At 36.2% G+C, this 14,996-nt stretch overlaps 1 protein-coding gene across 5 annotated transcripts in view; it reads right to left on the bottom strand.

The window, feature by feature from the left end:
- The window catches only part of Kdm2 (Lysine demethylase 2), a 104,044-nt gene that overhangs the window by 19,732 nt on the left and 69,316 nt on the right, over positions 1 to 14,996 (bottom strand). For 4 of the 5 annotated variants that reach the window (XM_069827973.1, XM_069827971.1, XM_069827975.1 and 1 more), the window contains exons 9-11: positions 14,172 to 14,447; positions 10,427 to 10,588; positions 8,524 to 8,616 (exon numbers count right to left, since the gene is read on the bottom strand). In XM_069827973.1, coding sequence (XP_069684074.1) covers positions 8,524 to 8,616; positions 10,427 to 10,588; positions 14,172 to 14,447 — 531 coding nt within the window. The remainder of the gene's footprint in view (positions 1 to 8,523; positions 8,617 to 10,426; positions 10,589 to 14,171; positions 14,448 to 14,996) is intronic. The other variant, XM_069827972.1, reaches the window with a different exon arrangement.

The following is a 14,996-nucleotide window of genomic DNA, read 5'->3' as shown; positions in this document are numbered from 1 at the left end:
AATGTTATAGTAATACATAGTACATACAGTACACCTGTAGTTTGCCTTCTGCAGTACCATTTTTTTTTAATTCGAATTTTTCCATAATTCGAATTTTTTCTTATGCCCTTCAGATTCGAATTACACAAGTTTCACTGCACATAAAACACAATTTAAGGATAAAATATATAAATAGACATGTTAACAATAGTTCACGTGATTTATATATTTTATCCTTAAGTTGTGTTTTATGTAGTTTATCAACAGCATCAATGATGTTCATGAATGTTCCAATTCCACAGTTAAGTAGACCTATTTAAATGTAACAGGCATTCGCATTTGAAAATGGTACACACGTACTGAAAACATTAATGCTATAAATGTAATATTAGATAAGCACAGACTGTTTAATTTATTCAATATACTTAAGATTATAACTTGCTTATCGGAAACTTCATACATAATGACATCTGGCTAAAGTTCTAGTCAAAACAAGGTAATTGCATGAATGTTTAGCTCTATTATTCAGTTGGCTGTTTGGTGCTTTGTGATAGTGTGTGATGATATATACACAAGCTCTGTGGTGAGCTTTGTTATGTTAGTTATCCTAAAGGGGAAGGAAGAACCCTAGCACTACGTCCATCTGAAAGAAATTTTATGATGCAGGTGCATTCCCAATCCACACCAAGGTTCGCGGAGTATCCAGGTTTCAAGCAGGTAACTCTGCTTGTCCCTAGACCAGCCACTTTCACGGATCATCAGCCAGCAATCAGGGAATGATAATGTAATGGACATCAGAGAGAATATTGATGCCTAATGTGAGGAAATGGCAGAACCTCGAAAAAACTCCTCAAATGTGGCCTTTTCAATGAAATATCTTCGACCACCTATGTGACACCAGTTCAGATATATTCATAAATTTCCTTGAGTTCGATTTTTCCACCAGCAAGTCCATGTTTTACTAGTTCCGAGTATGACAATATTATGTACAGAAATATGTATGTATCCTTTGTCTACCCACTTCACTTTATATGATTCGGATTCAGCATATTGCGGATAGATGGCAAGACTGTGATCCATTTTCTAGTTGTACACCACTTCGGCAGGCCACATGATGAAGATGCGGAAGGGAGAAGGAGAAACCTGGTGCCGGCACATAGCCTACTCCTGTCGAATAGCACCAAGGGGGCCACCAGGCTTAATGTCCCCATCTGACGGCCGAATCACTATTGACAATGACACATGCCTTCGCTTCATATGCACTGCGGAGAGATTTGGGATTTAACCCAGGCATATTGGTGCACAATCTAGTGATTAGAAGTTGCGCACCGCCATCTCTCATAGTCACAAGGGGAATCGAACCCAGACCGGCTAGTCTGGAGGCAGACAAGCTATCAAATGTATAGAAATATTACCATGTCTAAAATAATGATATTTTCATTCTGTGTATATATATTGTCCAATTGCAGGGTCCTTAACTTGTCTTTATTTGCCCTGACTCTATGAGTAGCTCATAGATGTCACTAGTGCCAAGAAGTGCAGACCACTTAGTTTGTCAAAGATTATCCAGAGTGCAGTATAAGCAGTAGATCCAAATTACACTCGTGATGAATGATGATGAATTGTTGGGATGTTATAGGTTAAAAGGAGCACTCAGAGAAACTCCCAAGATTTCCTGGACCACGGGCTTGGTAGAGAGGGATTTGAGCCTACGTCCCCTGGCATATAAGCCCAGTTGCCAGTTTCATTTATGATATTACACACGTTAAATCGCTTATATAATTCTTGGAGACCACCTCTGATTTCAACATCAGATTCCCTTCTAATCTTCCCTTGCTGTATAAGCTGAGTCAGTCCATATAATACTTCATTGGGCATTACTTGGTTATAACTAGAGCTGGATAATAGACGGAAGAATTTTGACAGAGCTTTACACAGTTTAACTGCTGATAAGATTTCTTATGTAACACACAAAAGTAAATGGTTATTATAAAGTAACTAACATAGCTGAAATTAATATAACTGTCAAACTGAGTAATCAAGATGAACTAGTCTATCGAATGTGATAAGAATGGAATTTAGTCAGAGCATGAGCATGTGGATTGTCCATTGTCCATATTCTGTATCGACTCCACCTCATCTGTCCACAATATTCGAGGTAACCATTCTGGTTCAATTTCCATCTGAGATAATATCTTTTCAGAAAAAATCAGCTTCCATCAAGTAGAATATCTTTTTCTGTTTATTTAGATACATTTTCAGGCGATAGTGTACAATTTTCCAAAACAGTGTTGTATGGCATCTGCAAGCATTAGCTTAACATATTAGCCCTGCTCACTGTTAGCGAGCTTCCTCCAGCCAGGTTTTGCTTTCATGAAAAATTCTGAGACCTGAGTATCACTAATTTTTGGTCTTTCTCATTTCATTTATTATGAACTGAACTCATTTCTTCAAAATTAATTAGTGCATGGCAAGAAAGCATAGTAGATCTCAGACCCATTTGTCAGAAATCATCTGAATCCAGCAGTGAAGTTTCTCACATTCATAACATTGTACCAAACCAATTCTTGTTGGAATGTTAAATCTATTTTGTCAAACCTGAAAATGTGTGGAATAGACAAGCAAATGGCTAACGAACTTCGTTTATTTTTCAAAGTTTAAATTGTTGCATCGTAGTAATGGAAGCATCTGCTTTAGCACGTAGTAATTAAATCCCATTCTTTACACAATCTATAGCCACCTATAGCTACTTAGTTCATCTTAATTGCTCAATTTATTTAGAAATTATATTACTTTGAACTATGTGTTACTTAATAACCCTATATAACTTCTTATATTTTACTTTGGGATGCAACATTGGGATTGAAGGACACCATGTTTTTAAGAGTTGGCGGTTGTACTGTCCTTTCTCAACCCCCTATATGAAAGGAGGACCACACCTGTCTTTGGTCAGCGGGTCCTTCGAACCTAGCCAGGAGGGCTTACTTGAGTCCACCGACCGTTCCCACCTCTGCCTCCTGTGGGACGCATCTCTATGCCATGACAGGCTAGCATACATAATTACCTGTTGGTCCGCGGGAGATATTTCATTTCTCTCCTACCACTCATTTCTGAGAGGCATTCCCCGATCCGCCACCTGGGGACGCACCCTCTAGGGGTTACAGGTTCCCCCGCAGATATGTTAGCAAAGAAAGGAACTTATATCAACTTAAAAACAAATTTCAAGTTCCCATATGAATCAATAAAGCGAGTCATAAAAAGAATAAGTTACAGTGAACAGGCAAAACATCAAAATTCAAAATGGAAAGAATCATTCAAAGATCCAAAACTAATTCCTGATCTACCTCGAAAATCTGCCGTGGCCATGTTTAGATTGATTACTGGTCATGATTGCCTCAGTAAACACCTCCATCAAATTGGAGTACTGAATTCACCTAAATGCTTACTGTGCACCAGAGAAGAGAACATGGAGATGGAGCACCTGGCTAATTGTGAAACTCTTAGGACATTTGTGGACCTTCCATCAAAATATTGGGAAGCAAGAAGGATGATGACTTCATTGTTAAATCCAGAGCGCGCGCGCACACACACGCACGCACGCACACACACACACACACAACTTCTTATATTAAACAGGATAAGGATTATCTGTGAGTGCGATCAATCCTCAATAATTAATTACGAATATGCTAAAGATGGTGCTTTTGTTTAATATTTACTGTAATCTATTTTCTTAAAATAATGAAAAATTTTTTTAATTTGAATTGTTCTGAAGAACCTATATAGCGATTATAGGTCATAACATCATGCAGAAAACTCTACATAAAAAAAGAAAAGAGAATTAACAAATGACTCAGTTTTATTTATTATACATTTAGAAGTTTCAAGAAAACATTTCGAGAATAACCATTATGATAATGAATGCAAATATCCAGATCTTATAGTACAGGATTTTTCAAAAGTGAGAGGTAAGTTTAATTGCTCATATTCTCTTCATTTTCTATACAATCTTAAAAATTCTGGCACTAGCATATTACACAAGAAATGGGATTTTTTGCATCATCCACAACCATAACTTCATCGTAGATGTATGTGTCCACCATTTTGTTCCTGTACAAGTAACAGCCTCTCTTCAATGCTGACAGCAGATCTGAGTTCGTATTGTGGAATATCTGTCACAGTGTCTGCGATAGAGTCCTTCAACTCATCAGTTGTCTTAGGTTTGCTCAAGAGCACTCTTTCCTTCAATAGCCCCACAACAAAATAATCTACTGGGTTAATATCTGGCGATCTTACAGGTCAAGTTACAGAAAAGTGCCCACAGATAACAAGATCATCAGAAACTCATTGCCATGGTGATGCAACAAATCCCATTTCTTGTGTTATAAGCCAGTGCCCGAATTTTTAAAACTATGTAGAAAGTGAAGGAAATATGAGTAATTAACTAATTAAAGTTATCTCTTACTTTTGCAAAACCTTTACATGTACGTGCCATGTACTGAACTGGCAGCATTGTAACAAATTATATATCACTTTAATCTATGTACAGTGTAACACGTATGATCTCTCTGAATTATGAAGGTTGTGGTAGATCATACTGTTTTCAACTACAAGTAGGTCTTAAGAGAATGATGTGACGGAACAACTGGATAATAACCACGGCAGAGCAATGTCGATAGTCGACGTTACTTGCTGGCCACTAGTCACCAGGCCGTATCGAGCCGTGCCAAACAAAACACAATCGAAATGGTGGTAGTAAAATTCGCGACTATATTCTTAAATAATTCACTGCATTAGTCAAGTGCAAGACTTCTGGCTTCTGTTGCATTCAAACAATTATAAAATACGATAATTTGGTCTAAGGAGCATCTGTTTTTGATGCAAAGATAATTTGTTTGGCTTGTTTCTTAAATAAAATTACGAAATGGCGTTCCTGTGCTTAACATTTAATAAAAAAAAAGAAATATAGCAAAACCGTTTCGTCTCGAGACTCTCATCTAAGTCACGTAATAGGTCACGTAATCTACTTCAATATATTTGCGCAAATATATCTTGTAGCTAACAGTGGTGCTATCTCTCAGTAATGTTCAGAACGAAGGAGGTAGAGAGAGAGAAAAGAAACAAATTTCTCCCTCCAACGACGTCACACACCGTCGTGTTCTTATGTTGGCAAGATTGTATATTTACTTAAATTTGGTGCTAAACGTAATGGCACGGTTCAAAGATACCGTGGGAATTCTCTAGTTTAGCGGATGTGACAAAAAGAACGCCACTGATTACCCTCCACATTAACTACTATCATACACTTTTGGCTAGAAAAAAAAAATTCTGCATTGTATGTATCCTGAACAGAGAAAAGAAAACAGTCATTTTTATACATTGGCTGGGGGGGAGGGGGGAGGCGGATCACTTCATAAAAACTACAAATTTAGGGAGAGCATTATTAAATTAAAGAGGTTTTATGACTATGAAAAGAAGTTTTCAACATTTTTGGAGATGAATATGATGTTAAAGAGGTTATAAAATGCCACCCCATGAGTCACTTCCCAACGAAATGGAGGCAGCATTCCAGGAAGAGTAATAGGTCCCCCTCATCCCTCAGGAAATGTTAGTCAGCATACCATAACGAATGGAGGTCATCACCACTGCCAGGACAAGACAAGAGCACAGTGACAGCACAGTCTAATATATACAGTCACGAAGCTTGAGTTGTGAGGGTGCTAGGAACAATAGACTGTGCCGGTACTATTTCGCATTGTCTGTAATGAGGAGATATTAGCGATCCTAGTGGTTAGCAACTAACTATGGGTGCATATTTACTACGTATTGAGTTTCGTGACTGTATATACTAGACTGTGGTGACAGTTTCAGTGGCATAATCAAGTGTTAACATAAGCCACTGTCTCAATAACTCCACGAAAAGTATTACTTCAAATTTTTCATACATTACAATATTTTAGAACTTAAAAATAAACTGCAAACAGAGAGCATTTTGATGACAGCAATGAAAAGTACAGGACTTCATTTTTCAACAGTCTTTGTGAGAATGTAGTAAAAATAAAGCATAAGCTATAAAAATGTTATACAGGGTGATTCAAAAGGTAAGGTCAACTGGTGAGGAGATGATTCAGGGCGACAAAGCAGGAAAGTCCTTTGTCAGTTTTATTTATTTGCAATCGTTTCAGAGTTACAACAGATCAAACAATTATTTTACATATCGTGATACTTACAATAAATACTAATTTACCCAGTTGTTTTGATCTAGATTTGTATACAAAACACGATTTCCACCAATGATGGAATGACAATGGAACACACCATGAAATGTGATTGGCCAGCACAATCCCCTGACTTAATGCTTCTTGACTTCTTTGTATGGAATTTTATGAAAGAAAAGGAGTACACTACGGAGATTACAGACAGAGATCATCTGTTCCAACGAATTAATGCAGCTGCAACAGACATAAGACTACAAAACAAGCTGATAGATTTTGTGCACAGAGCAGTAACGGAATGCGCCCAGGCATGTTTGCATGCAAACAGAGGACATTTTGAGCAGCTGCTCCGATAAAGTACTGTACATTAGTAATTATTGTAAGTAAGTCACCTTAGTTGTGGGTAAATGATTGACTGTTGTAACTCTAAAACAGTTGCAAATAAATAAAACTGAGAAAGGACTTCACTGTTCTAAATTTCACCCTGAATCATCTCCTCACCGATTGACCTTACATTTTGAATCACCCTGTATTTCTTAAAAAAAAAAAATGTGATCCACTTTTTCTTTTCTTTTTTTGGGGTCAATCCCCGGAATGTTGTGAGCAACATTTTGAAACTCACACTTTCTAATTATTGCATTACATCTCAGAAGAGGCAGTTTTGGCAGCTAAATACTTAAAACCCTTACTGCATAGGACAGTTTTGCACATACCGATTTTATATTCAAATAACTTAAATAGCTCTATCTTTCTCAACTGATGTCACACATGGTCAAATCCAGTTATTGACAGTGTGCCATATCTGTCCCAGTATGCAGTTTCAAATATTATACGTTTATATCAGGCCTGCAGAACTCGCAAAATAGGGGAACTATGACGTCAGCCTCACTCCACTTCTATTGGGGATGATCGACTTCCGCCCCGAGAATGAATGTTGATGCAGCCGAGCGTAACTAGAACGCCGTGACCGCACAGGTAGAAAAGGTGGGTGGGGTAAAAGAGGGGAGGAAAGCAGTCGCTCTCAAGAGCTACAGTTCTGCAGGCCTGGCTTATATTATAAGTTATAAGAATATAAAACCGGTATGTGCCGTATCTGTCCCAAAATGTGGTAAGGGGTTAAGCTTATATGTGACATTTTTCAGCATTTTCCTGTGTATAAAATGCTCTCGATTTTCATGTCCATTAAGTTGTTTCATATAAATTTTGATAGGATGAATAAAAAATTATATTGAAATAATAAAAGTGAAAGGTTATAAATTTGTAGACTGTAAAGCACATATTAAATGTTAAAACCCAAAGCAAATTTTATGTATACGCATGTGAGATATAGTTGTGCAAAATTTCAGCTGAATCAGACTAAAACTCTTACACAAAGGACTTTTCACATCGGTCAATTATTAAAAGATAATGAATTTTATGTTAATAATAACTTGAAAACTGATAAACTAATAAGCCATTGCATTACTTATTTGCATCAACGCTTAAGTATTGCTATTCAACGTGGATATGCAATGAGTGTTTCAGGTACTCTTCCCGAATCCAGCCCTTTGGACGAACTCTTCCTCCTGTAAGATTTATTCAGTTTTCTGTATGTAAATATTTGTATTTAGTATTATGAATTTAATATTAGCATACTGAATTTATGTTGAAATCGGTAGATTAATCATATGTTGTATTTGTGTAACAATGTAAGACTTCACTCAAATTCTATTTCGTAATAATTCATTGTTGTCTGATGATGCTGAAATGGCGAAAATGTTAGCAACCAAATGAATGTGATGTAATAACAACATTTAATATGTTACATAAACCTAAGAAGTTCAAATTTAATAATGCATATACTGATTAGGTGATAAGTGCATGAACACATGGTAAAAATTACACAAGTTTAATTTTACAACTGTCATGTTGAAAAATTCAGTAGAGACTACTCTTAATTTACTTTACAATTTGGGATTTAGATTAATAACATTCTAAAGTACAGGCACACTAATGCAATGGGAAGTGCAAATATGTGAGAGGGCGTCAATTTTCTTCTCCCCTCATCTACTTCTATTTTCGATATAGTGGTATTTATTATTATTATTATTATTATTATTATTATTATTATTATTATTATTATTACATGAAACTCAAGTAAACTGGGGGGAACCACAGAACAATTTAGTTACTTTGACATTCGTCATACTAACATTTCACTGCATAATTAAATACAATGGATAACAAAATAACATTTTTCAACAGACTCACAATTCATTTAACTAAATGAAATTCGTCTGTTTACATAGCGTGGATACATTACATTTACAATATTAAGTTAAAAACTAACCCTATACTCAACATTTTTTCCTTCTTTGCAGCACTTTGGACATTCCCAACTATTTGGTAGATCTTCATTTACAACACCTTCCATACCAGGACACTGAAAATACAATAAATTAATTTCACATTTCAAATTAATATAAATCTTTTACGTAATATAAGTAAAAAATGGTATACCATTCATTTTCTTATTAGCTAACAATATTTGTCAATTTATGACAAGAAGAATCAAGTGAACTGTATCTGATGACTTTAATTCTAAATCACTTTTAGATTTATAGACACATGAAACAATATTTAGACCTTGTTACCTCGAGCCTAGATACAGATGATGATGCTTGGTATAAATTTAGAAGTGTTCAGAATTCTTGTAGTGAATATTTTAAAATGTTAAAATTATTTCACCATATAAACATTTCAATAATTAAATTAATTTTACAAGCTGAACTAAAGGGAGGGGCTACTCATCACTTAGCACTGGTCAGCTTGATGAGTTAATGACTGAATTTGGTATAATTTTCCTCTATTCAATACCTAATTCCCTCTTTACCCTTTCCTATCCAGTCCTCTGACTGAACTCTTACTTTCTTCGACCCCGACAGCATTAGAGCATTCGAGGCCTAGGGGTTCATTTCCCTTTCCTTCCTCCTCTTTCTACTTTTCTGTTCCTAGTGCTGACCTGCTATGGCACTAAAATCGTCCTCCAGTGGCTTAAGGAGGGAAAGCTGGTGATCAACAAGATCTCCCAGCTAGGTCCAATGGACACGTCAACCAACAGCAGGTGTGGTCCTCCAGACATTCTGGGGGTTGTATGTGAATGAAGTAGCCACCAAAACGTTAAAATATGGTGTTCACTTAAATCGGCTACAACTTGCCATTTAAAAATCTGTGCTTCAGTGGCTGGCCATGATAATATCTTTGAAAAATATTGGAGTGCAAGATGTCAAATGACTTCATTGTCAAACGCCTGGCATTAGAAAACAACAACAGCAACAACTTTTAGATTTAATTTTTTTTATGAAGATGCTTTAAACTTGTTTATTTTGGGATCCATAATTCGTAGATACAGTAATATTTTTACTCAAAACAGATATAGCCTACACTATGCTGCTGATGAGGTCTGAAAAGGTTTAGGAACAGATTTTGAATATAGTATTAGTATTTATTTATTTAATCTGGTAGAGATAAGGCTGTGAGGCCTTCTCTGCCCCTCTACCAGGAGATTCCAACTATAATATGAAGAATAAAATTACAATTAGTATTAAATTTACAATTACAATAAAAATCAAAGTACGAAATGATTACCTGACTAATTAAAGCCAGATAATTTATCATAGAAAAACAAAGAAATTTTATATTTACTGAATTACAAATTAAACCTAGAATAACAAAATTGTAGTGATGAAATTACTGGATATTGAAATATTTTGTGATAGATTAAGGAAACTATTTACAAGAAATCAATTACTGACCAAGTGCCTAGTAAGTTTGCGTTTGAATTCAATTTTATTTCGAATATACAGACGTGGACAAATTATTAGCAAAATGTCACGATTTTTGTTGACATAACGAAGAAGATTTGGAACATATCCTCTTAAACTGCCCTGTCACAAACATCCATAGAGCTAATCTAAAATCTACAATCCCTGTAACCTTGGACAATTCTCTCCAATACATATTGAATACACCTTATTTTTGGAATGTGGCTGCTGAAATATACAACAAGCATCGTGCTTTTTACCCATCATTTGTAAGAGAGGAAATTCATAGTGAAACATAGTGGAGCATGTGTTGTCAGCAAGTAGCTAGATACACTACGAAGATAGATAGATATTTCTATTCCCTTGCTACATTTCTATTCACAATCATAATGTATAAGTGTTCAACCTCAATTAAAATTAATTACTCACAAGCTTGGCAACACAGTCAGGGTGGATGATCTCGTAACACACACTACACTCCATCAGTGAACTTGGAATTTCCCTGTTCATTTTCTGAATAGGGATAACAGGCTGCTGTCCCCAGCCATCAAGTCCACAAGTGACGCATGCTGCAGTAACTGGCAACATTGGCTGTAAAGAATTATTATATTTTCATTACAAGACTAACAACATTCATGTTACATGGTCAGAAACTGCTATATAAAAAAAAAAACAATAAAGATCCTTTAAGTAATCTGAAGATAGAAATCAATGTCGTCAGAACAATTGAAGGATACAAGGAAAAAACGAAGTCAAAATTATAGTAAGGATGATGTCACTATCCAATTCAATAAATTACTACAAACTTGTGTTGTTCTTGTCAAGGCTGATAAAAAGGAGAATTGCCATCATGGATAGTTATTTTTTCCTTTGTTTTCAATAGAAACAGTAATAATTTTCTAGTAATATACTGAATTAGATCATTATCTCGCCCTTAACAGAAATGTCACATTCATAATTTTTCCTCTGCACCCTTCAATTGTTATTCAGACAATGAGAAAAAAAATGGTGTCAAATGGAGCAAATGTGAAACTGAAAACGACTATAGTATTAAAAAACATTTACTCAAGTACTCAACATACATAGAAATCAAGAATAATGAAAATCACCTAGAAGGCAAGTTCAAAAGTACCTCCCCTCATGTCAACATAGGTACCTGTCTAACAGTTAACGCTTTCCTGACAATGAAGAAACAAATGTTCCTCTGATACTTCAGCTATGGCCCCATGAAGTCTGGCAACAGATCCTCGATGCTGAAACACTTTCTTGAACATGAAGGAGCAAACATTCCTGATAGACCCTGATTGCAAACTCGTGGCACCAACCTACGCAAGCATCCATCTTTCCAAGGCTTCAGAGTGGGAAGTTCTGCATGTGCGGCCATTTCCAAGCAAAATGTTTATTCATTGAGCGTACTGTTCAAACATCCCCCCAGCAAGACTCTTGGACAAGTCCATGTAAGTGGATGCCAATTCGTCTTTTGCACAGGTGCCACGAGTTTGTGATCAGGCTCTACTTGAGCTATAATCCCATGAAGTTTGGCTACAGTGTTCTTGATACTGTTTACTCGTTCTCAATACACAAACTCTTAAGACATTTTCACAAGAATTCAGTGGTGTAAGCATGGCAATTCTCACTAGTCCTGAGGATCAAACTGAATTAGTATTAATAGTGAAGACCTCAGTATGAGCTGGGAGTCGACCCACAGTTCTGTAAGACGTCTGTGAATGCAAAATGAAAGCCCAGACTACATGCCCTTAAAGTAAATGTTTCAAATTAAGAAAATGCCATTTAGAGAGAATTATTGTTATGTCCATGGACCATTTCTTTTAGCGGGGCATGCTGACATTTAGTCTTAGCACAGTAAGAAAACCACAGGAAACTACATGTAGGATGTCTCAATTTAGGGCACAAACCAACTGAATTATACGGTGACTCTAACAACCTTTAATACAATCAACACTGAGAAAAATGTTCTGGGACAGGACGTGTAATGCTGTCTAGGGCCAACCATTTGCTGATTCCAGCCCTGTCCGTCTATCCCAAAGTACTTTCGTAATGCTTCATCTATTCCGCCCAACCCTATTTTTTTCCTTAGTCGTCAGTAATCTTGAGTACAGATGGATATGACATTATGACGAGTTTATGACAATATCGAATCTAATCTTATTTTCAAAAATTATATACAGCGGAATCTAGTTAGCATATTCCTATTACAACGTTTTCCTTTTAGTACGTCTATTTTTGGAAATCCCAGCCCAATTCCATTAAACACACATTAAAATTATCTGTTTACATGTCTTACGTCTCCCGCTTACTCGTTCAAATTTGGTCAGCAGCCATACTGATGAACAATCGCACATCACACGCATGCATTCTCTCTCACACTCTCACCCCCTCATCTCTGCTGCCTATGCCAATGCAGGCACGCAGCATGCTGCTACTTCGTTTCCGTTAGAAGAAGTTGAAGGAGGACGAAGTCTGATAGTATCGTCAGTAACTTGTTTCACTGTTGGTGGAAGTTTGTACATAAGACAAGAGTTTTTATGCCATGGATCAGACGAAAGTAAAGCATATTAAGAAAGAAGAAAAATGGATCATAATTCAAGAAATGAACTGCAAGAAGCGCGTTGATATTGTGCAGAAACTCAACATTTCTCCATCAACACTGAATATGATAGTGAGCAAAAGAAAAATAATCGAAGCAGAGTATTTAGAAGGAAAAATCGGAAAACGAAAACGTGTATGTGAGGGTCAGTTTCCACAGTTAGAGAACGTGTTACTAAGGCCCAATTGTATAAAACTCCCTGACTAAAGATCAACTAAGATCGAAAAGTAAACCGAGTTCAGACACTTCTTCTATCGTATAAAACTTTTCTGCGATCAAATTACCTTGGTTCAAATGCAATCTAAGTTCACGTGAAAAGGATTTGGCAACATCACATAAACAGGTGAAATATGTGATGCGCGGACCATGTTATACAGGTTTGTTCAGTGTTGCCAATCTAGCGACTTTAACTCTTTTTCAACAACAATTTCTTTTAACTTTTATATTGCTTAAATAGGGATTTAGTGACCTTTTCAGCACCCCATAGTGACAAAATTTAATCTTTCTTTGTTGATAATGAGAAATCTAGCGACTTTACAACTACTTTTTGGCGACTTTCCATATTACACTCTGTTGGAGACACTGTTTTTTTTTTTCAATGTAAATAATGGCGGACAATAAGAAGAAGGTTGACTGTTCTCCAAGTTGTTATCATGTTATGGTGTTTGATACTGCTAAACATAATAAAGCTTTATAAAACGACAATTTTCGTTTAACAATACAGTTAATTGAACATTTATGAATGTACCTATCATATCCATTAATAATTAATGGTTGTTATAAACATAATATAATTATAGGTTATGTTATTTGATAGTTCTGCTGAATACGATAGAGCTTTATAAAATATAAGAATGTTTGTGTATTAAGGCAAGAAATTGAAAGAAATACATATAAATGTACCTAACATATCTATTAATATTAATAATAATGGATATTTTATTTGCACAATCTGTCACTCGTATATTTCAAACAGAAAAGAAATAACTGAACTTGGATCATCTAACTTAATCGGAGAAATTTCTTCAGTCAAAGTTGACTTTAGTTTGAGACAAATTAATCTCAGATTAGACTTTATACAACACAAAATTCCAAGTTCAGCTGAAACAAGGATCAATTTAACCTCTGATCTAAGATTAAATGGTTTATACAATCGGGCCTAAAACGTGTTCAAACAAGTCTGTGCTTCGAATACACCAATTGATGGCACCATGGTTCGTGCTAAAACAGCGCATTTAGCACTAAAGATGAGACTTTCAGACTTCAAAGCTTCAAATGCTTGAATTGAAAGATTCAAGAACAATCACAGTCTAACATACAGATGTTTCCGAGGCGAGGCTGCAAGTGTGAATGCTGACACTGTTGAATTGTGGAAAAATACGACACTCCCATCCATTATAGAAAAGTACAGCTCCAATGATGTTTTTAACGCAGAAGAGAAAAAAAATGTTTTACAGTACTGTAGTATGTTTTCCCGTATATGACGTTCAAATTGTTTTGTCCCTAGAAAATAGTACTAACGAGATTCTACTGTATACACGAATATATATGAAGTGAAATCAATACCTGTAAGCATTGTCTCATGATGCAAGTCTGTTTAGCTCGACCAGAACCACCAAACTTGACCATGTCCAAGCAGAATGAACAGTCACCACAATCACTCCTTTGACAGGCTTCACACTTCTTGCATCGTGTTCGTCTTCTCCTAGGACCCCCCGCACCTTGACCACCCTTCCCTCCTGATCCCCGATGTTTTCCCTGCTTGCTCCCTGGTGGCAAAGGAGTGGAACTGCGATTACCCGAGTTTTTCGTCAGAGGAAGACGTCCACCACGATTTCTGGGCTGAAACAAAAGAAATAAAACCACTACATTAATGAGTTTTTTTTTTCAAATCTGAATGGAAAATTAATATGTGGTTTTTTTAATCTGGATAAAACAAACACACTCCAGTAAAATAAGCAATTTTTTTTACGTAAGGGACTTAGCCAGGGTGAAACCAATAGGATGTGGTCAATAGTTTTCTTACCATCTCCTGACGATCCCTATAAGATACAACCAATCATTTGTGGGTACTTACTTACTTACTGGCTTTTAAGGAACCTGGAAGTTCATTGCAGCCCTCACATAAGCCCGCCATTGGTCCCTATCCTCTATCATCATATCCCACCTCCCTTAAATCCATTTTAATATTATCTTCCCATCTACGTCTCGGCTTCCCTAAAGATCTTTTTCCCTCCAGCTTCCCAACTAACACTCTATATGCATTTTTATTTTAAGGATTCGTAACAAGCTGTTTTTTAAGGTTATGGGTTGTTAGCCCTTCGCCCAACCTCCAAGCTGGAGGACCACCCCTCATTGGCCATCCGCAACTGCTTATTCAATATATTCACA

This window comes from Periplaneta americana, chromosome 6, assembly GCF_040183065.1.
Source record: "Periplaneta americana isolate PAMFEO1 chromosome 6, P.americana_PAMFEO1_priV1, whole genome shotgun sequence".
Classification (NCBI taxonomy): Eukaryota; Metazoa; Arthropoda; class Insecta; order Blattodea; family Blattidae; genus Periplaneta; species Periplaneta americana.
Note: the sequence above shows the minus strand (reverse complement) of the source record. Positions and strands in the feature narration are given on the sequence as shown.